The sequence below is a fragment of the Engraulis encrasicolus genome, chromosome 23 (genome assembly GCF_034702125.1).
Source record: "Engraulis encrasicolus isolate BLACKSEA-1 chromosome 23, IST_EnEncr_1.0, whole genome shotgun sequence".
Lineage (NCBI taxonomy): Eukaryota > Metazoa > Chordata > Actinopteri > Clupeiformes > Engraulidae > Engraulis > Engraulis encrasicolus.
The window spans coordinates 1737501-1761154 of NC_085879.1; the positions used below are offsets into that span (position 1 = coordinate 1737501).

Sequence of the window (23654 nt, forward strand, 5' to 3'; positions counted from 1 at the left end):
TGGCTGAGAGGTCGTAGAGGAGCGACGCCACCGTGTTGACCATGTAGCTCTGCTTCTGACGCCGCACGGTGGGAATACCCAACACCAGAGACACTGAGGGAGATAGAGGGAAACGGGGGGCAGGGGTTTAACATTGTAATATTTGAGCAAAATTTCACAATTAATTACCTTAACAGAACACAAAGACATAACATAATTAACCAGAGAGAGAGAGAGAGAGAGAGAGAGAGAGAGAGAGAGAGAGAGAGAGAGAGATTTAAAGTGTCTTTTTTTGAGCACTGTTTACTGTTATATTACAAGAACATAGCGACAACTCGTTTGCAACACATCATTAACCAGAGACAGAGAGAGAGAGAGAGAGAGATATTTCATGATGAGTATATAATGATATCATGATATCACTGATTTATGGTACAATATTGACTTTCAGTCTGTTCATCTTTCACCTACAGTCTATTAATGATTTGTTTGCTTCTGAAATATAAAAGTGGTAACGACAATCTGCTCTCTATGGCAAAGTAATAACTAAATATAGCACTCAGGACCAAAGGGCACACATTGTATGGGACTGAACACCACAACATGGCAGACAGACACACACATAAAACACTCACTCAGGCATGTCCTGTATGTATGTGAACGAACATGCACTGTAGGCTTACCCAATACCCATGTATGAATTCATACATACAGTGAGTCCAATATGTATTTGATCCCTTGCTGATTTTGCCTGTTTGTTCACTAATAAAGACATGATCAGTCTATAAATTTATGATAATATGTATTCAAACATGGAGAGACAGAATATCAAAAAGAAATTCCAGAAAATAACTTAAAACAATATATTTTAATTTATTTGTATTTAATTTAGGCTAATAAGTATTTGACCCCTCTAGCTAAAGAAGATAAAGTGCTTTGTGGCAAAGTCCTAGTTGTCTAGCACTGAGGTCAGATGCTTCTTTTAAGCCTGGCTCAAACTACACGACTATCGCGCCGATTCTCGGCTGAAAACCCCCCTTACGACAATCGCTGGAACGTTACCCCCCAGGACCATCGCAAGCGATTGTCGGGAAAGATTTCCTCGTCGTGAGCGACGTTCTAAGATAGAACTTTGGCAGCTCAAAGAGTCGCAGATCGCAAATCGTAGAAATCAAACAGTGTTTGATATTTGCGACTGGAAATAGAACGTCGGGCATTGTCTCGGTGGCTGCAAGCAGCGACAAGATTGACAGTTGCGATTCTCTTCTAGTGTGCGGTGCACCCCGACGCCAAAATCGGACACACAATCGCTAGTCGTGTAGTTTGAGCCTGGCTTTAGTTGATGACAATGTTTGTGCATATAGTAGAAAATATTTTTGCCCATTTTTCTTTGCAGATTATCTCCAAAACATTAATAGTTTGTGGCTGTAGCTTGGCGAATGGGAGGTTCAGTTCTCTCCATAGAATTACTATAGGGTTAATATTTGGAGACTGTCTAGGCCACTGCACGACTTTAATATGCTTCTTATTGAGCCACTCCTTCATTGCTTTGTCTGTATATTGTGTATTATTGTCATGTTGGGAGATCCAAAAATGGCCCACCCTTCAGTGTAGTGGTGGAGGGAAGGACGTTTGCACTCAGGATTGCACATTACATGTCTCCCTCCATCCATTTGTTGATGATGTGAAGTTGTCCTGTGCCTTGGCCAGACAAACACCCTCAAACCATAATGATACCACTTTCATGCATGATGGTGAGGAGGGTGTTCTTGGAATCATAGACAGCAGTACTCTTTCTCAAAACACATTGAATTGTGTTAATGCCAAACAGCTTGATTTTGGTTTTATCTGACTACAGCACCTCCTTATCATATCCTAAACCAGCCTGATGTCCGTTGGCAAACCTCAGGTGGGACTGCACAGGTTCCTTCTGAAGTAGAGGTGCCATGTGTACACTATAGGATTTTAAACCTCTATGGCATTAAGTTCTACCAGTAGTTTTCTCAGTGATTTTGGTCCCAGTAGCTTTGATATCATTGCCTAGTTCATCCCGTACAGGTCTAGGGTGCTTTCTTTCTGTTGTCATGGTTATCAAATCCCTATGAAGGTCAAATCTTGTATAGAACCCCAGACAGGCTGATGGATAGTCATTTCGTATTCCTCACATTTTGGAAGAAATGCATCAACAGCTGGGTCATTAATACCCAGTCTCTTTCTTATGGCTTTGCAGCCCATTTAATCTTTGTTCAGGTCTAAAATCTTGTCCCTGATATCATTTGACCGCTCTTTGGTCTTTATCATGATGGTGAGGTTGGAGTGTGACTGATTCACTCATACTATGGACTGATTCTGCTGATTAAATGTGTCTTTTATGCATGTTAGTATGTACAGGTGTCTTTCATTCAGATGACAAGTTGATCGGAAGTGCCCATCTGGTCTGTGGGCCCGGAACTGTAATCAGTTGGCAGGGGATCAAATACTTATTTTGCTCGATGAAATGGAAATAAATTAATATATATTCTCTTAAGTTAATTTCTGGATTTTCTTTTTGATATTCTGTCTCTCCATATTATAATACATATTATCATAACATTTATTGACTGATCATGTCTTTGTTAGTAGGCAAACCAACAAAATCAGCAAGGGATCAAATACTTATTGGACTCACTGTACATACACATGCATACCCTCATATATTCACATGCATAACCACACCCTGACACTTATATGCACGCACGCACGCACGCACGCACACACACACACACACACACACACACACACACACACACACACACACACACACACACACACACACACACACACACACACACACACAATCTGGTACAACATTGTATGTGCAATACATGCATAAGGTAATCTTGTGCCACGGGTGTGGTATGGTTGTGTGTATGCAATATACACGCTCCCACCTCTCTGTGGACCCTTATCATGGATGTCTGTAATCACTTGGGCTCTATGGTGATGGGACTCGAGTCATAGATTACTAATGGATATGTGTGCGCATGTATACGTCATGTTCAGCCTGTCATGTGCATACACTGTATGCATCACAGTGTGTGTGTGTGTGTGTGTGTGTGTGTGTGTGTGTGTGTGTGTGTGTGTGTGTGTGTGTGTGTGTGTGTGTGTGTGTGTGTGTGTGTGTGTGTGTGTGTGTGTGTGTGTGTGTGTGTGTGTGTGAAAGGAGAACACAGATAACAATGGTCTTCTGTTTGTATTGTTCTACTATATGTTTCACTTAATGATCACAAACAATCCACGTGGTCATCCAAACCACATAATTTTTCACAGCTATTTACTGACTGTTCACACGCAAGGCCACACTTCCTCAAGGCCAGTCTTATAAACTGGCAGTCAGACAAGACACAGACAGAACTTAAGAGTGCAATCTGACATGTACTGACATAAGAGATTATGAATCTCCATAAATATGATAACATATATTGATCATGTTATGTAACAACAGTGACAGCAAGGCCACAAAACTGTTTGACTCGAAGTAGTACTACCACTACTACTTAGCAATCTGACATGCACTGACATAAGAGATTATTATGGTACCATACATATGATAAAACTATGATAATGTGATATAACTGCTCATGTTACATAACAACAATGACACACTACTATTCGACTCTAAGTACTACTACTATACTAGTACTACTACTACTGCTGCTACTACTACTACTACTGAAACCATTACTTCTACTAATAATTATATTATCGCATTATAGTACTAATTCTAGTGTAACTAATACCAGTCCATTACCATTATGGTTTCTGGTTTTATGACGCAATGTATTGGTTGTATTTATTGGCATGCTCCGCCATGTTTTTTTCTTGTTCTTAGAGATTTTCACAAATATATTTTGGAAATTATTTTTTTAGCCTTGATTTTGAACTGTTATCCAGTTTGTTTTTCTGATACATAATCTTTTGTCAGTTCTGAGCAACGACTGTGCATATTGGTTCCAAAGGTCTTTCAACCTTTCGTGTCTCTGCGAGCTATGCAACACTTCAGACTCAGTTGCTCCTTAAAATGCCATAAAAGTGAAGTGACTTCACCACCACAATCTCTATTCCTTCGACTGCTAGAACTAGGGACCATTCACATCATGTTTGAGCGGTGAGGCAAGTGGTGCGGTGAGGTTAAGTGTGCTGTGAGGTTAACAATTCAATTGTCTGTACTTGTAGATATTTGAGTCACCAAACCAGATAGGGCACATTCCAAGACATGAATGAGTTAGCACAAACCTGCCACTCCCCCTATTGCAAAGCCAGTTATTTAACGAAATTAAATATATCCAAGAATGTTTTACATAAGGGATGAACAAAATGAAACTGACTTGTAGTAATTATGTAAAAGGCACACATGAAGCTTAGGTGGGCCTACAGGTTTCTGGACAGAAATACCATCCTGTCGACATGTTCTGGCTTCAAGGATACCCGAAGGCAGGTCACGATTAATTAATTTTTAATTGCTGTGGCCAAAATTGCGATTTTTGACTAATTTCGATCGATTGTGCCACCTTATTTGACATCTTGAGTTTCTGGACGTGACAGAACTGCTATTCCTGCTACTACCACTTGAGTGGCTGCTGCAGGTGTGACTAACCTCCGGAGCGGCCCTTCCCCAGGTGTACGTTGGCCACGAGGCTGTCTTCATGTTCCCGCAGGTGAGGCAGGTAGAAGAGAGCGCTGGGCTGTCCCACCCGGCTGCTGGAGGCGTTCCCTCCCTCTCTTATCGTCTCACCTGTACGATAGTGGAAACGTTAAGAGGCACAAGAAAGTACAGCAATAGTAAGGTAGGGGCGGGACAACATAAAAAGGAATGCTTTGCATCATGTCACTGTGGAATTAGCAGTGACACCCAGTGACATTTGTTAAACAATATACGCACTTCAAAGGTAATGCACTCACTTCTTTGAAAGTAAAAGTTAACGGGGTGCTAATTCCAAAAGCAGTTGGCTAAATTCAGAAAGAAAACGCAGCACACCTTGTCATTGTTCTGAGTTTATTGCCCGTCACACATTTCGGTCTGACAGATAATAAACCTGTAACAGTGACAAGGAGTGCTGTCCCTTCTTTTCAATTAAACACAACAGCCACATCGGCACACACTGTGTGTCCATTTCATCCCTATAAGTAAACAGTCTATAAACTGAATAAACATTTTCTTCAGGATCATATTGATTTCGTGAGAAGTGGTTGCTTAGCATGGGAGAATGACATGAAATTCCCACCTGTGTGAGTGCTGATTGCTTAGAGTAGTGTTTCTCAACGGGGGCGCTACTTCCCCCTGGGGGGGTGCAATCGGGAACCCCATGGGAGCATTGAGAAGGAAGCAGCCGAGAAGGGCTCAGTTGTACATGATTTTAATTTTAACTCTAAGGGAATGTTGGCAAGCTTATTAAGAGGTGGTCAGAGGGGCAGGGAGGGGCTTATATGATGAGCTCACAAGGCATTTGTTCAAAAAAGTTTGAGTACCACTGGTTTGGAGGGAGGCAACGTTTTATCCATGTAAAACAGTTACAGTTCAGGTCTGACTGGTATTCATAACCCAACATCCCCCACCCCTCAAAACACACACACACACACACACACACACACACACACACACACACACACACACACACACACACACACACACACACACACACACACACACACACACCATACTCCACCCCCAAAATACAAACCCCTCCGAGGATGACACCAGCTGTAGTTGAAACTTCATCTCAAACTTCCCTAGCCACCCTGGGCAGTATCCTTGGTTTAGCTAAAAGCATCAGCCAAATGTAATGTAATGATCCAGCCCTTGGAGCGCAGCCTGCCTACTCTAGCCTACACCTGAACCAGAACCTGAACCCTTGTCTCTGTGGTAATGGCTCTGTGGCTTGCAGGCGCCTGCACACTGCCCCGACAAGCGCCAAGCAACTCCAGCAAACACCACCAGACACCAGACACCAGACGACGTGTCAGTGTGCACCAGCACCACACTCAGAGTTTGATCTCGATGGTGTTTTGTGGGTCACTGGAGTGAAGTGGACTGAACTTGAGATGTTCCTAAAAGCGCTCTTGTCGATTACTGTGCCTGGGTATTTTGACAGTGATAGATTTTTTTCACCCCAATGCAACCAATAACTGCTCACTTATAGTGTGTTCATTGATCCATTGATGAACAGCAAATACGTTGTTTTGTATTGTATCATTGCAGTATCTACTGATAACAGTGGCAGTGTGGGAACAGCTTCAATGTGATTCAGCCATCTGATGGGCCTATTTGACGCTAGACTATACTACATTACACAACATTACATTACAATTAGTTGAGACTTTTATCCAAAGCAGTTATTGTTATTGTGTATTACAGTTATTTTCAGTACAGGGTATTGGTTGAAGTCCTTGGAGCAGTGTGGGATTAGGTCCCTTGCTCAAGGGCACTTCAGCCATGGATGGAGGTGTAGGGAGAGATTAGGGTGGGATTCGAACCTGCAACCCTCTGATCTAAAGTCAATCTCTATTTGAAAGTGTATGTCTCTCTCCTCACCTTCAGTCTTGCTGGAAGACGTCGTGATGTTGGTGACCGTGTTGGTGACATTATGGAGGTGCTTCACCACCTGGCCGAGCTGAACGGTCAGCTCCCCCGCTCTCTTCTCCGCTTGCAGCAGTCGCTCAAACAGCCCTGAATAGTCCACCTGTCGCCCGCCGTAGTCTGCTGCACCCATGGAGACAAGAGAGCAATGAAGCAAGGTGATGTGACTAGATGTGACACCTTAAGGCAGGGATAGGCAACTGGAGGCCCGGGGGCCACATGTGGCCCGCCTCCTCACTCAGTTCTGCCCATAGATAATTTTTGAAAAGACCAGATTTTTAATCGTACTGTTGGTCGATAGAGAACATTCCTATTCCTCCCAAACAATATCAGCAGTCAGTGAGCAACTGCTCCTCAAACTCTGCAAGTCAAATTCGTGTTCATATGGACCTCCGATGGTATCGATAAAAAAATATGTCCCTCCTTCTCATGAAAGTTGCCCATCCCTGCCTTATGATATAAACAATATTTGTTGACACAACTTGTTTCTATGACTGAGTTGAGTCAGCTAGTGTATAGGCTATAGTGTTGGGGGAAACGCCCAAATGATGCTTCAATGCACCATAAGGTTCTTGTGGGATCCTAAAGGTTCTTCAGGGAACTGCTCAATTTTTACAGTATACTTAATTCGAAAGATCATTTTGAGTTTTTCCCGCTTTGGCATATTTTTAAAGTGGAAGTTGAAGTACCCTAACTACTCCGATTACTTTGTTGTTATAGGTGGGTTCACTTAATGTGAAAACAGTAATCTTCTTCTCAACAAATTGTTTTCACAGATTTTCCTTTTTTTATTATTAGGTCTGGACTTCACACGTGTCAGATGTTGGTATTCATAATTCATGTAAAAACGGAACCTCTTGACGTTTTGTGAAGTATGACACGTTCACTCAAAAGCAACGTCATCTTGTTTCCAAAAGAAGCTATGTGAAATATTTCATAGGCTGCGAGGGAGCGGCAGTTTTTTCACCTTGTGCAATTAAGTCAAGTGTTTCTCTGTGGAATGCAGTCAGCGTCTTTGGTATACCGACCCAAAATATAAGGTAATACTTTAATAAGTGTAACTTCATATGAATAACTATACTGTATGATATAACCAGGCTACATATGCCTATGATAGGCCTACACAAAGGCTCCACATGCAATCATATTTCATACTTTCACCAAGTCTAAAGGCAGTTTTACGCACGAGACTATTCACCCTGTTGGGCAGCACACACTGGTGTGCTAGGGCTCGCTATTCACCTGCGGTCTGCGTTCACGAGAAAGTATTCTGTGTGTGTGCGTGTGTTTTTGTGACCGTGCAATTTATAATGAATTATAGCCTAGAACTTGACAAAAAAATATCAATCAAACAAATAGGCACATACAGTTGGCTGGCAAACAATTGAGACTTTTAAGGTAAATAAATTTCCTTGAGTCCTTGTTGAAACTTTGACTTACCTCTGTACGAAGACTGCCAGATCACAAACATACATCCCATGCAGAAAAATATCAGTAGCGTCCCATAGTTAAGCCTCATCTCATTCCGCACACGTGAATGAAACTCGGGCTGCCTTTTAAAATGTCAACCGGTTCACTGTAACTGAAACGAAGGGAAACTCGCCGCCAAAAGGTACGCTAAGTCAGATGGACATGATTAAGGCTGAGGAGAAGTCACAGCGATGAGAGACAACGTCAAGCTATGAGCTATGATTGTTTTATCGCCTTCATCACATCGTCACACATGTAATGTAGGCTCAGTGAACTAGTGACACCTTTGGTTGTCAGAGAGAGGAGTCATGGAAAGTGCTCGACTTGTTCTCGTAGTGTAAGCCACCTCCTCCACCTGCAGCTAGAGACAGCTCTAAGGTCACTAAAATGACTTGGTTATCTGAGGTAGGGCCTATTCTATTTGTAAGTGCTGGGGTACTCGTCGTGCCACTCCGGCAACGTTTCTGTCTTTGAAAAATACTTTATAAATTTGATTACAGTATTTATTTGTTTTTACTTTAGGTAGCCTGATTTAGAGACTTTTCAGAGGCAAGAGAGAAAGGGTGAAAAGTTGCCTATCAAGTAATGATGATGAGCGAGTCCCGTCTTCCATCTAGTGGCAAAATGTTTGCATTGCTAAACCAGACCATCTAATCAACAACACACGTTTCTCATACAGGCCGTGCGCAATGCAATAATAATTGCATAATAATAATTGAATAATAATAATAATAATAATAATAACAACAACAACAATAGGTCACCATCGTCATCATACTCATCATCATCATCATCATCATCATCATCATCATCATCATCATCACCATCATCACCACAAGAAGAAGAAGAATATGTGTATGGGCTATTAATAATAGCCTACATACTACTGCTCTTGTTATCCTTACAAAAGCATTGACAGATAATAATTTAACTTTATTTACAAAGACATTTGCCTGCTGTACATTATTGCTTTACTGACATATTATCGTTGGGATGATCTTGTACAGTATGCATGAGTTATTAAAAAACATACAAACGTTTTTACATTAAACATCATGTGAGTTGTGTGTGAAGTCAGAGGGGCTAGATGCAGACATGGGTGCTGCTGGGGGGGTGGGGGGGAGGTGGGGGGGGGGGGGGGGCGGGGGGGCCGGGGGGGGGGGGGGGGGGGGGGGTGGGTGGCGGTTACAGATTCTAAGGGCCCAAGCATTGACAGCATTGACAGGGGCCCTGAAGGGGGCCCAAAATTCGAATCTCTTATGGGGCCCAACATTTCTGACGGCGCCTCTGGATGCAGAAAATGACCTCCAACTTTCCTCAGATAGACTGTCTGTCCATTATTACTGAATCAGAATAAGGAAGAGAGGCGGCCACAGAAGGGCCTGTATGGTTAGTTGCAGTCTGGTGACCCCTGCTGCCTGGTTTAGGCAAGGACATGTCCAGTAAAGAGGCGATTCCCTGGTCAAGTCTCTGTCCGTGTGGCTACGACTGCTGTGTTTGTGTCTTTGTTGGCCTGATCTCAGTCTGATCTGATCGGCAGTATCCTCCATGGAGCCTCCGTGTGCCCCATGACGTTGTCGAACCTCCTGCCGCCGCCGCCGGTCGTCGGGCAGTGTTAAGGAGAGGTCGTCCTCCTGGAGGTCAGGGGACGGGGTGGGGCAGTCCAGCCAGTCGCTGGCCAGAGAGCGCGGGTAACCCTCCTCAGGAGCAGAGCCTGGGTGGGAAAACTTCCAGTAGGAACATCCCTTGAAGAGGTATGTCGATCCTGAGGCAGGAGGAATTAGTCATTACTTTTTAAATGAATTCATATAAGTAATACTATACTAGTGTCAAATATTTGCTTTCTGGAAGGTTTAAATCTAGTCTTGCCAAATGCCAACTAAAGCCAAGCTTACACGTACTTCCCCATGTCTGACAAAAACGGAAACATTGTGGAAAGACCTTCAGAGAGCCAGATGAAGAAATCCCCCTTAATATTTGAAACTCTCTAAGGTTATTAATAAAGGAATTAGGCATGTCACAGGCATCCTGACCTGACCGCCTACTAGCGCCCTTCATTTTCCACTTTGTTTAGTCATGGTATTTGAGTTACTTTGAGCATTACTTCAAGATTCAGACTCCAACACGAGCGTTTGCAGAGACCACCCCCTGTGCTTACCGTCATTCTCTGTGATGATTCCATTCACCCCATCTGCAATGAGTTCTCTCCAGGCCTCACTCTCCTTCTGTACTCCTTTTCCTCCTCCTCCTCCTCCTCCTCCTCCTCTGCCTCCGCCTCCCCCTCTTCCTGTTTCCTGCCGGTCGTCCCCAGAGATGTCCCCCCAGGTGGCTACCCCTTCCTCGGGGTCCCACAGGAGCCCCTGGTGGCCCCCGGGGGCCGAGGTGAGGTTGGAGACGGGCCGAGGGTAGCCGTCCTGCAGCGATAGCTCCTTGAACAGCCACACCTGCGAGTCTGTGACCAACACATACGCACACACACATGTATGTACACACACACACACACACACACACGTATGTACACACATACAGAGCAGAGAGACAAGTAGTCTGAATTAGGAGTTCATTAATACCGTATATGTGTTATGTGCAGTGCTTGAAGGTAAAAATGAAATAAGTCTGGTGTTTATGTACATTTATTCAAGTGAGCTTGTTGTTGGGATGCATTTGACTATTATCTAGTCTAGCTTTGTATTGATACACCGTACTGTAGCTCAGTGTTGTCAGTATAGGCTACTTCAGTTTTTGAATAGATGACACTAAAGCACCATTTATGCAATTGACACACTGAGGTTTGAAATACTGTAGTGGGACGCATAGCGAGCGCGCGCACGCGTGTGTGTGGACTTGGCACACGTCTGTGCTGCAGTGTGACAGGAATGGCTTGATTTACAGGCGGTGGGGATTTACGACAGCCAGGGGTGAGTGGTTGGTTGGTTGTGCAGCCCAGTTTTACAGCCCAGAGGGGCCCCGCAGGCAGGGCAGGAGTGAATAGGGAAGTGTGAGTGATACAGTAAGGGGCCCCATGCCCTATCCCATCAGCCGCGTCCTTGAACCCAGACAGACACCCACCCACCCAGCCCTCTCAGCCTCAGACACACACAGTGCTGCGGCTGCTGCTGAGTGTTTTATGGAGCAGCGGAGGGAGGGGGTTTACAGTATGCCCTCCTCTCCACTTCATGGATTGGCAGGGAGTGTTTTAGCAACATTGCTCTGCACTGCATTTACATACTATGTTGTTATACTGTGTACCAGGGGCATGAAGCAATCCAAAAAGTGGAATGGAAAAGTGGAGGAAAGAATTGTTATGGTAAGAGAGAGAGAGAGAGAGAGAGAGAGAGAGAGCCTTACCGCTGATGAAGAGGATGCCATGGTCCGAGTGCCTCTCTAGCACGGCACTGACAGAGGTGAGGGTGGGAGGCAGTGCCCCCCACAGACGCCGTGCTGACACTGCACGCCCAGACACCAGTCCCCCACGCATCACACGCCACATGCTCAGGCCTGAGAGAGAGAGAGAGAGAGAGAGAAGAGAGAGAGAGAGAAAGAGAAAGAGAGAGAAAGAGAGGGCATAGAGAGGACAGTGTGTATGCTTGGCACTTGGCACTGTTACAAAAAAAGAATATACATGCAGGCATGTACAGGCACACATGGCTTCTTGAGAAGTGTATTTGATGCGCGCACATCCAGTAGAACAGGTGCTGGATCAAATCAAACGTGCGTAAAGGAAGAGAGGAAATCCGCACACTGTTGCTGCTCACCGATTTATTCAACACAACATTTTGACCTCAGGCGGTCTTCTATACACCTGACGAAGACCGCCTGAGGTCGAAACGTTGTGATCAATAAATCAGTGAGCAGTAACAGTGTGCTGATTTCCTTTCTTCCTTTACGCACATGGCTTCTTGCTCATTTCATTTGCACATTGTTTATTTGTTGTAAAGATACGAGATATGACAAGAAGGGATAAGACGAAAGGAGAAAGATGAAAAGCAGATAAAAAATTGATGGGATTAAAAAGTTGCACCAACAGACTGTCAGAGAGAGAACGATTGAAAGATTAAAGGGCAGAGGAAGGAGGGGGAGAGCGGAGGAAGAGAGAGAGAGAGAGAGAGAGAGAGAGAGAGAGAGAGAGAGAGAGAGAGAGAGAGAGAGAGAGAGAGAGAGAGAGAGAGAGAGAGAGAATACAAAGCAGGATGATTGATTGTGAGGGAGGGAATCTGGGAAAGACAGATATCTGTATGTATGTCTGTACTGTATATGTAGACATGGGTAATTCAGGTATAACCCAGTTATGTATTTATGGGGTAGCTTCACACACTGCTGTGTGCATTTATATATAACTCTATGCCCTTGAGAGAGAGAGAGAGAGAGAGAGAGAGAGAGAGAGAGAGAGAGAGAGAGAGAGAGAGACAGAGACAGAGAGACAGAGAGAGAGATGCAATTGCCCAACCTGATTAGAGGTATGAAGTGGACAAATAGAGAAGAAGATGTGGAAAGAGAAGGGGGAGGAGGAGGAGGAGGAGAGGACAGGAGGGAGATGATGAGATGAGGCTCCATGCAGCTGGTGGATCCATTAGAGTCGATCTGATGAATACAGCAGTTCTGGTATGTGTGCTCTGCCTCAACAAGATACGGTAGCTACAAACATACACAGAGCAACATGCACATACACAGAGACAACCATGGACACAAACACACGTGAGCACATGATCACATGTACATACAGTACAATGCAAACGTAGGCATACAGCTATGCATAGATGCAAACATGCATTCAAATGCATGTGCACGCGCGCACGCACACACACACACACACACACACACACACACACACACACACACACACTAGTACTCCTACAACGAGGATTTCATACTGAACTAAAAAGCCAAATAACAACACTCACCTTTGAAGAAAAATATCTCTCCTCGGATCTTGGCTACGGCATCAAAACTGGTGTTACAACGATCAATGTCCTGGCCATGACTGCAAGAAAAAGCAGGAAATGAGAAACACACATTAGTCTTCATCTCAATACCAGGAAAAAATCTGAGAAACTACTTGTGTATCACAATGAGCTCATTATAAATGTGCTATACACCGAAACTGACAGAAATCCCGCTCCTATATGCAATGCTTAGCTGATGGAGTTTAATCCTAGTGATTTACTGAGCAGCACGCACACACCCATTTAATCAGATTGCCCCTCCCTTAAGAGGGCTTCACTCATTGGTTGATTTGGTTTGGAGCCGCAGCTCTTTAAATTAATTGTATTTGTAATTGTGCAACAATGAAAATGCAATGTTTCATCTGAAGGTGTCAAAGAGTGAGTGAGATAACCATGTTACAAACACGGCATGATAAAACAATATATGATATGCATTAATGACCCTTTATGCCAGATTATGACTAACAACATGAAAACTAAAGCTGTTGTGAAAAGACTGAAGTGAGGGTTCATAAAGATTCATTAGACCATACGTTGTCATGCGTCCAAATGTTCATGCTCATATTCTTTAAAGGCGACAAAAGTAGACAGCTCCACACGTCAGTGAACATGGATAATGGAACATAACTGACTAATCATTAGGACATTCTGAAATGTCAACACAGTGTTTTGTCTAGTTTTGTCTACAGACAGAAAAATGAACGGGAAAAAAAGATGAGTCTGTACCTGTGCCAGTGTCTGTGTGTGTGGCTGTGGTGGTGGTGATGGTGCTGGTGTCCATGTGTGGCCTTGTTTGGGTGTCTCAGTAGGGGCTCTCTGGCTTCATGGGCGACCTCCAGGGGAAGGTCATTGCTCCTCTTCCCTACAGAGTACAAATGGGCTGTTAACGTTCCAGAGTAAACTTATATACTGTAACTCCAGATAGAAAACCGCAGAAAGCTGAATTACTCTGACAGTTGCATCAAATGTCAGTGTTAAAGTTTGTACATGGTCAGTGTAATGTCAACTATAGAAAAAGATTACCCATCCACTCTGCTCCAAGTGCCATCAGGGTTCAATACTTTTTTCCCCATTCCAGTGTTAGTATTTAAATTTTTTTTAGTAGAATCAACTTTGATTCTGTTATTCTGAATGTTAATGTTACAGTGACCGAAGTATAAAATTAACACTATTTTGAATGGGACCAAATGCTACCTGTAATGGAGTTAATTTCAGCTATCTAAGAGTTAAAATAACAATTGTGTTTTTTTCTCTGTAATGCCTTGAGGTGGAGATGAATTAACGGGCCCGACACAATACACAGTAATACACAATACACAGTACAAGCCACAGATCACCTAGAGTATATTTGGTCCCAGAGTACTCTCTAAGTGTTGAATTAACACTGCAGAGCCTCTCAGCTCCCTTTGACTCTGACTTTTGACGATTATCATCTTCATAATCCTGCACTCTCTAAAAATGTACAAATCTGCATTTTTAAATACTTAACTACATTCAATTTTGAGTGTTTTTCTATTTAACTACTGTAACAGTGTAATAGAGTAGGTATTGCAACTATGCAGTTCATTGAAACTGTGCTGCCTATTGCCAAATTTGATCTTTTCATGATTTGTTTCTGAATAATAAACCAATATGGTATGACCAAAGCACAGTACGTTTCTGGAAATTCAAAAAGGCTGCCCATGGAGAAGATCCCCCTTTTCATGTATTAAAAGTGCAATCTTCTCAGTCATATTGAATACTTACGGTGGAATTTGATGGTGGTGGTAAGTATTCGTTAAAAAGGTAACATTTGTGAATGAGCAGCATGGATTCTGGAAATGAACTACTTAAAATATTATACGGTGCACCTTTCAAGCATTAACAGAGAACTGTTTTGAAGGCAATTATTGATGGCAAGGATGTTATTGCTCTTCTCCCGACCGGATAAGGCCTGGCCCCTTCTGAAGTACCCCAATGGAGAGATTCCAGATGAATGTGTGGAGCAAGGTGGATCTACATTCGTCAGGCAAGAGTCAGGTTAACTCTTTTCAGCTCTTGCTAATAAAACTCAGACACAGACACAGACAGACACACCACCCACCCTCTCTCTCTCTCTCTCTCTCTCACACACACACACACACACACACACACACACACACACACACACACACACACACACACACACACACACACACACACACACACACACACAGCTACACACTGACTAACCGTAGAGGGCGGTGATCTGTTCCAGGTCGGGGGCCCCCAGTCTGAAGTGTAGCGGGTCCCCCAGGGGCCCCTGGTAGTAGGGCCTCATGACCGAGCGCCGGGCGGAGGAGTGAGACAGGCCCAGAGCATGGCCCAGCTCATGAATCAACACCGTGAAGAGATCAGTACCCTCTGACGCTGGAGAAACACACACACACACACACACACACACACACACACACACACACACACACACACACACACACACACACACACACACACACACACACAGAGAGAGAAGTTGGGAAGCAAGACAAAATGTAAGCACCCAAGAGAATAAGAAAGACATCACACAAGCACAAGAAAGAAAGAAAGAAAGAAAGAAAGAAAGAAAGAAAGAAAGAAAGAAAGAAAGAAAGAAAGAAAGAAAGAAAGAAAGAGAGAGAGAAAGAAAGAGAGAAAGAAAGAGAGAAAGGCAGAAATATCCAAAGGAAATTAGATGTTAAATAGTACAGTACAGTTTCATTTAAATACAAAATATGTACTAGGTTGCCCCGGGTCATGGACGGTAGTATCTCTATGGCTCTTTTTTCACCACTAGGCAATTTGGCTAGTGGATGTTCAGTCTTACTAGCCACACATATACTCACCGCAAGTCAAAGTGGTCAGTTTTCTTTTCCACCAGCAACACTGAATTTTCACCACCATTTGGTTGGTTGGCTGGTGTTAACCCATTAAAACACTGTGTTATGTTTTTTTCCCCCCATTTGTTAAGCACTTTGAGTTACATGCCTTGTATGACACAGTGCTATACAAATACAATTATTATTATTATTATTATTATTATTATTATTATTATTATTATTATAAAACACTGTGTTATAAATGTGTGGTTACCAGAATGCCAATGACCAAGTGCAATAGTAGTGCATTTCTAAAGGCCCTATGTCATGTCATAGTAGAGTAGTACTAAGGTAGCTAACCTTTCCTTAACGACTATTACAGCGTGCCTAAGATGGCATGGTGTGCACTATGGGACTACTTTAGAGCCTTGTATGTGTACCTTGATATTACCCTCACCTGGCTGTCTGAATGCCCATTCCTCCTCAGCGTCCAGATGTACGCCCCCTGCCCTGTCCGGGTCAGAGGGGTAGAAGGCATGACCCACGGCGCCCCCTGTACCATCGAAAGGATACCCATCGCCATGGGGACCATGCAGGAAGTCCACCTGAAGATCTGCTGCCTCCGCACCTCGAACCTGAAATCAGCAGGAGACAGAGAGAGGGTCAGTGTGTGTGTGTGTGTGTGTGTCTGTGTCTGTGTGTGTGTAGGATTTTGTGTGCCCACAAAGTTGAACAGTTGTTGCAATTTCAGAACAATTTTACAATCACCAAAATATACCTGCAAAACAGAACTTTGCAGGCCTATTGCACACCCACGCAGACTGACAAAATGTGCCCATACATACAGCTACTTATACTTAGGCATGGTATCTAAACTGTGAGCAAAAGTACACCATAAAAATAGGTTGTCAATGTTTCAGAATGATTTATATGGATCCATATAGAGTATTTACAACACTGTGGCGAATCATATTACTGTAAAATGAAGTCAAAAGTCAGGGTAAAATTCTGCCGGTGGCCAGTGAAATTTCAAGTCTACAACTTTTAAAGTTTACACAATGTTGAGTAGAATAGAGAATAGAATAGAGTATTACTTAGGACTTACTACTAGAGTAGAATATTACACTGACCAAAGAGGGAAATGAACACTATTTTTCAGTGGGAATAATGTTACCTGAATGGACTTAATTTCAGCTAGAGTTATATTAACACTGTTATTTTTACTGTGAACTAATAATTGTGCCATTCATTTACTTCAGCTGAGTTATGTTTGACTACTTGACCTGTACCTCTGCGTAACTGATGTGCCATATGCAGTAAACTGTCAAATGTAAGCCACAGACCTCATGGAACTCCAGAGGAGTTGGTTCTGCCCAGACCCTGAGGGCGTAGAAGACAAGGGAGCGCACCGTCTCACGGGGCAGAGCAGAGGCACCGGGGTAGGAGCTCAACCTGACAACAGCAATGACGATAATATTGGGATGAACATCAAACATCCAGAAACATTTGGGAACAAACAAACAAAGGAGATGGCGTAGGAGATCCAGAAACAACATGGGTAAGATCATAGGTGACTTGCTTAAAATGTCTTTTGTAATATGATTCAAAAGTAAGGAAGAAAGTCACCGGAGCTTCAGATGTGGTAAATAATTGTCTGCTTTATTAGAAGTGCCAAATCGTGCCAACGTTTCGACTTTGTTGCTCCCAGTTAAGTTGAAAATTACTTTCCACATCTGATGATGCTCCGGTGACTTAAACTTGAACTCTCCCATGAAGCTACAGATTGTGAGGATACCTCACCTCTTCTACATGATTGAAAATAATTAAAAATGTAGAATAATGCAGCACACTGTCTATTCCGAAACCAAAACCATTGAATCACTATGCATCAGTCATCCGACCCTTTCCAAGTAATCTCACTGGGAGTGATAGCCAACACACCTGTCCGACCAACTACAGATGTGCACAAAAAAGACAGTGAAAGTGACCAAAACATCAACCTGTAACATGGCTCCAGGGATTAGTTTCAAGATTCAAAATGGTTCATTTGCGCCACAGGAAATTCAAAAAGCTGTTGCAACACACAACACAGATGTATGATGTTAATTATGTCTTAGAGTTACTTCAAATATTAACGTTTCTTTTGTTTCAGACACGGAAAAGTTTTTTTTATATTTTACCACATGTCTCATGTCTTAAACAAAAGAAACTTTAAGATTTGATTTAACATACAACACATAACGTTAGAAAGCATATTCCGTGGGGGGCGCTGTGGCACAGCGCGCTAAGCCCCCCACACTTGGGCTTGCATGCCCACGGGGACCCCGGTTCGAGTCCGGACGAGGTAATTTCCCAACCCTACCCCATCTCTCTCTCCACACTCACTTCCTGTCGCACCTTCACTGTCCTATCCGAAATAAAAAAAGCCCAAAAAAGCCCATAGAAAATATGTTAAAAAAAAAGAAAAAAAAAGAAAGCATATTCCGTCATGAATTGACGTCATTAAATACAGCTTGAAAAAAACTGCAAAAGCAGGAAAATGGTGCACTCTTGTTTACTCCTGACATACAGCACACATACCTCCAGTTGATATTGCGGCGTGCCCATGATGTCACGGACGTCACGGATGTCACTGCCCTCCTCCTCCGGTGGCTCTGGGTCTTCCCATGCAAAGCCGACAGCTGATTGGCTGCTTTGTCCTCATCAGGAAGGGAGCAGCGAGGGGTCTGCATCAGCCGAAGAGTCTCCTCATCTGTGCGTGAAATAGCGACACAGTCGGGATAACAAGATGAGTGGAAAGAACATTTGAATGGAAGGGGAGAGCTCATGAGATGATAAAAAGATAATACAATTATGATCATCTTAATGTTGAACACATATTGTTACCCCTGCTGCCATGTAATGTATTTATAATGTATTGTTATGTTGTGTAGTCTATCGTGTCATACAGTATTGTATTGTATTGTATTGTATTGTATTGTAATGTATTACATTACACTTAGCTGACGCTTTTATCCAATGACTTACAATTACGTTAAGTAATTACAGGGTAATTAAATTGGTTACGGTCCCTGGAGCAATGTGGGGTTAGGATTTTGGCATTATTGTATTGTATTGTCTTCCACTACATACTGTGACTTTCTGTTCATGTTTCTTACCAGCAATCCCCGTCTCATCCAGACCAGCAAACTTCTGCATGGCCTTCACAGCCTGAGTGACAGCTGACCAGGTCTGCAGCTGACCAGTAGAGGCGTCCGATGGAGGGAGGTACCCATACTTTGACAGCCAATCCTATATTTAGAATATTTTTTTTTAAACAAAAAAAAACAGGGTGATGGATGTGTTCAAGCAGATTAATGGTGACTCATTTTCTTCATTGTAAACTGAAATGTAGAAATGGCCATACTTTTAGAATATCAAATTATAAAACAATTTCAAGGGAAATATCGAAGGCCTCTAGTGTTAGAGTCACCACTTTCTAACTTTTATCATTTACTGTTTTGATTTTGAGTAGAATCAGAGGGCCGATGGGCAGGTCTGGCCATGTGTCTAATGCAGGGTTCCCATCAGACGCAGATCACATCACATCACAGATCACATCTCTAATGTGGTGTCTTTGTTTAAAGATCAATGACATTATCCGACACCTGTTGTGCGGTGTAATCCTTCTGCGCACACACACACACAAACACACACACACACACACACACACACACACACACACACACACACACACACACACACACACACACACACACGCGCACACACGCACACACGCACACACGCACACACACACAAACACACAGCCTGTTGATGGGCTGTGCCGTGTAATCCGTTGACTGACACGCACACAAGAAAACACACACACACACACACACACACACACACACACACACACACACACACACACACACACACACACACACACACACACACACACACACACTGCCCCACACTCCTCTCACCACTAGCTGGGCGCTGTCGTCCACAGTTGGGGTAGCGGACGGCTGGGAGGAGCCTTCTTCTTCAGATGAGAGTGTCGCTAAGGGGATGGTGGTGGTGGTGGTGGTGGTGGTGGTGGTGGTGGAGATGAGGGTGGAGATGAGGGTGGGGAGGGAGGAGGAGTGAGGCGCTTCACACGCACACAGAACCAGAAAGCACCACAAGTGGACCCTCATGCCGCACACATACTGGAGTCCCTCTCAGGCGAAGCGAGCGTCGACTCGGACGTGGAGCTGAAATGGTGACGAGTTCCCTCAAATTCAGATCGGATACGTCCTCTTAGACGTCCTCATGTTGCAGGTTATTATAGAAGCGAAAAACTGTGTCAGTCTGAAAGTATAATAAAAAAGATAAAGTTATGGGCACATTTCTAGTGGTAGTAATGTCATCAAATTTCCAAACATTATTAAACAATTCACTTTTGAAAAAGAAAAAGGAAAAAAGGCTGAATAACTCTGACATGGCATATTTTCTGTGCTATTGTATGCCATTAACTCTGATTCCAAAATCCCCCATGCACGTCAGGATTATACAGCATCAGTTTCAGGTCAGCATTAGTGGAAAATTAGTTAAGCTCTGCCACAAACCCACGGCTCTCCTGCTCTGTGTACCATACCATCTGTTGTAATCTGCTGTGATTTTACATATTGCTTCATGCTTGTATTTTTGTTAAAAAAAAATATACTGTGTCTATTTACGCAGAATATGCATTAAATGCATTACGCAGTAAATGCATTATACAAATAAACTTGTCTGTCTTTGCATTGTACGAATGCACATGAATGTATGCGTGCATGGATGCATGTGTGCATGAATGTACAGTGTGTGTGCGTGTCTGCATGCGTGTGTGTGAGTAGAGTACATGTGTAATATGCATGCATATACAGGACAAAGCAGATGCAATTAACATAAGAGGTGAGGTGTGGGCTGTTGTGCGCATCAAAGAGGGGTGGAGATTGGATTAACATAAGGATGTGACATGGACACGGCATAGCGGACACTGGCACCACCCAGCACATTTCATTTTTACTGGGGAAAACAAAGTGGGGGTGCCGACCCAGACAGCCAGCCAGCCAGCGGAGGGAGGAACCAGCTTAATTAAATTAGCACTGTTAGTTTATATTGGGGGAGTAGACACAGAGGATGGGGCACACAGAGAAAGTGTGGGAGGGGGAGAGAGAGAGAGAGAGAGAGAGAGAGAGAGAGAGAGAGAGAGAGAGAGAGAGAGAGAGAGGGACAGGGACAGGATAGCCATAAGCTAATGGAATTAAAGTGAGCGGCCGCAGTGCTCCCCAGAGATGCTAAAGTAAAAGCGCGGTGATAAAACAAGACGACACAGACAGGACAAAAACAAGAAGATTAAAGAAAGAGATGAAATGTGAGGAAGAGGAGAGCTTGTAAAAAATAAGAAAAGACAGAGCAGGAAAATGTGGAATAACATGACAGCACAAAACAAAGTGGGTGTTCCTCTGTGTGTGTGTGTGTGTGTGTGTGTGTGTGTGTGTGTGTGTGTGTGTGTGTGTGTGTGTGTGTGTGTGTGTGTGTGTGTGTGTGTGTGTGTGTGTGTGTGTGTGTGTGTGTGTGTGTGTGTGTGTGGATGTGTTTCATTAGAGACTAACATAGTGCAGGTGTGGCCTTAAATAGACGTCAGAAATAATTTTGACTCACAGCTATAATAAATAGCAGGACAGCCGTAGGCAGCACGATAAGTGCTGTGTGTAACGCCAAGGGACACACGCTCAAGTCTGGTATATACCTGAATTCATACATATATGCAAGGCTCTAAATTAACACCAGCCAACAGGCCAAGTGCTGGTAAATGTTCAGTTTGGCTGGTAGAAAAGAATGCTTACTAGCCAGTTGTACAAATGCCAAGTGTATGTTTGGCCAAATTTGGCTAATGATGAAAAAAATCATTTATAGCCCTGCATATATGCAAACACAAACAAGGACACTTGCATTCACATGCATGCAAACCAACCAACACATGTACAGTACACTTACACATATACACCATGACATACTCATTCACTTTCACATGGACACAAACAATATGCTGATACAGAAAGGCAAGAGTAGAACACTTTCAATTTACACAAGTAGAATTGAAGTTATACAGGGAAGGAATCAGTGGCCGGACACTGTTCACTGGTAAGCTGAAACAGATGTAAACAAATACCAAAACACATGCTTGTAGAGGAGGTAAATGTACTGTGTGTGTCTGAATGTCTGTGGCGTAATCGTCAGCAGTTTTAGCACTATGCCAAAGGTATGTAGTTTAAGAGGAGAGGCACTCACCGTAGTCCTGTCCCCTTGTTTGTGTCTCCGTTCTGCGCTGCCTCTCTCTCTGCTTTCTCTCTTTTTCTTCTTCAGCTCCCTCTTTCCATGAACAGATGTGTCCCTCTCACTGATCTGCCCCTCCCACTCCTGCCCCACCACCAATCCCCCCTCACCCCCCCCCCCCCCTCCTACTATCCACCCCTACGCTAATGCCATGACCCCTGTGTGCTTACAATGGTCTCTTCACACACCGCCAACCAAGCCACAGACTTACACACACACACACACACACACACACACACACACACACACACACACACACACACACACACACACACACACACACACAGACACACTCACACACACACACACACACTGAATACATCATAGTTAGTCACTGTGTGTGTGTGTGTGTGTGTGTGTGTGTGGTTGTTTAAGATGCTATCAATGCAAGAAAAAAGCTTCTTTTGATCCAGTAAGAAGATTTCCTTTTATTCTCGCTCACTCACTGTAATATCCCATGACATGTTTTTTTTAAAAAAATCAACAAAATGCTTTTGATATTTATTGAGAATGATGACTAAATAAATGGCAAATCTCAAAAGAAAAAAGTTAAATAAATACGTCGTCATGGATGCAATGGGCATGGACAACGTATAAAATCTTTAACTAAAACCTCTCATCTACCGGATTAGCAAGATAGATGGATAGAGAGAGAGAGAGAGAGAGAGAGAGAGAGAGAGAGGGCAAAGCGCAGCAGTGAATGCGATGGCATGTCTGAGAGCTGTAATTTTGTTGCAATCCTCTTAACAGCAGGATTCAAAAAATTAAAGACCAAGACATTTCACCGAACCCATTTCAGTGCACCACCATTGTTTTTGGGGAATGTAAAATAATTCAAATAACTCACGCTGACTCTTACTATCAAAAATAATATTAGCTCGATTCAGATCACAATCTCATATAATCCGAGAATTCAAAATGCTTAGTTGAGACGTCGGAGATAGTTAAACGTAAGTGATTTAACACCTGTTGAAATGCAATACTGACCATTACAGAGACTGACAGAGAATTAGAGTTTATGAGTGAGTGAGTGAGTGAGTGAGTGAGTGAGTGAGTGAGTGAGTGAGTGAGTGAAAAGGAAAGAGACAGGGGGGTGGACTGAGCAGGAGAGAGAGAGAGAAAGAGAGAGAGAGAGAGAGAGAGAGAGAGAGAGAGAGAGAGAGAGAGAGAGAGAGAGAGAGAGAGAGAGAGAGAGAGAGAGAGAGAGAGAGCAGAGTAAAGTAAAGTAAAGCAAAGAGAGGGAAGCATATTTCCAGATGTATGTATGCATGTATGTCTGCAGCCAGGCAGGATAATGAGTGTCTCTGGGGAGGATGAGATTGAGAAAGCAGCATGAATGCTAAAGACTATGGGGCCCATGTAGCTATATCCCCCTCCTCCCTTTTTACAGTGAAACCCAAACCCAGAGCTCTGCCTCTGCTCAGTGTCTCTAACCACAACACTACCTGACAGTAGTCAACATATGAGTCTGTCTTCTGTCGAACTGGA

The 23654-nt window shown here is 43.4% G+C and overlaps 2 protein-coding genes across 3 annotated transcripts in view; both read right to left on the bottom strand.

The window, feature by feature from the left end:
- The window catches only part of zgc:154054 (Alpha-1,3-mannosyl-glycoprotein 4-beta-N-acetylglucosaminyltransferase B-like), a 26761-nt gene extending 18407 nt beyond the window's left edge, over positions 1 to 8354 (bottom strand). Inside the window, exons 1-4 of one of the 2 annotated variants that reach the window (XM_063190521.1) lie at positions 8036 to 8354; positions 6551 to 6715; positions 4616 to 4753; positions 1 to 93 (exon numbers count right to left, since the gene is read on the bottom strand). The exon at positions 1 to 93 is cut by the window's left edge and continues 41 nt beyond it. In XM_063190521.1, coding sequence (XP_063046591.1) covers positions 1 to 93; positions 4616 to 4753; positions 6551 to 6715; positions 8036 to 8114 — 475 coding nt within the window. In that variant the 5' untranslated portion in view covers positions 8115 to 8354. Of the gene's footprint in view, positions 94 to 4615; positions 4754 to 6550; positions 6719 to 8035 lie in introns of both variants that reach the window. The other variant, XM_063190520.1, reaches the window with a different exon arrangement.
- Positions 8355 to 9248: 894 nt separating this feature from the next.
- mmp17b (matrix metallopeptidase 17b) lies at positions 9249 to 22172 on the bottom strand. The gene is made up of 12 exons (XM_063190758.1): positions 22122 to 22172; positions 19787 to 20153; positions 18980 to 19112; positions 18402 to 18573; positions 17165 to 17273; positions 16279 to 16456; positions 15220 to 15396; positions 13735 to 13870; positions 12967 to 13046; positions 11414 to 11563; positions 10224 to 10517; positions 9249 to 9830 (listed from the first exon to the last, which is right to left on the bottom strand). The coding sequence occupies exons 2-12, from the start codon at positions 19997 to 19999 to the stop codon at positions 9406 to 9408; spliced, it is 2067 nt and encodes a 688-aa protein (XP_063046828.1). The 5' UTR covers positions 20000 to 20153; positions 22122 to 22172; the 3' UTR covers positions 9249 to 9405.
- Between the last annotated feature and the right edge of the window lie 1482 nt (positions 22173 to 23654).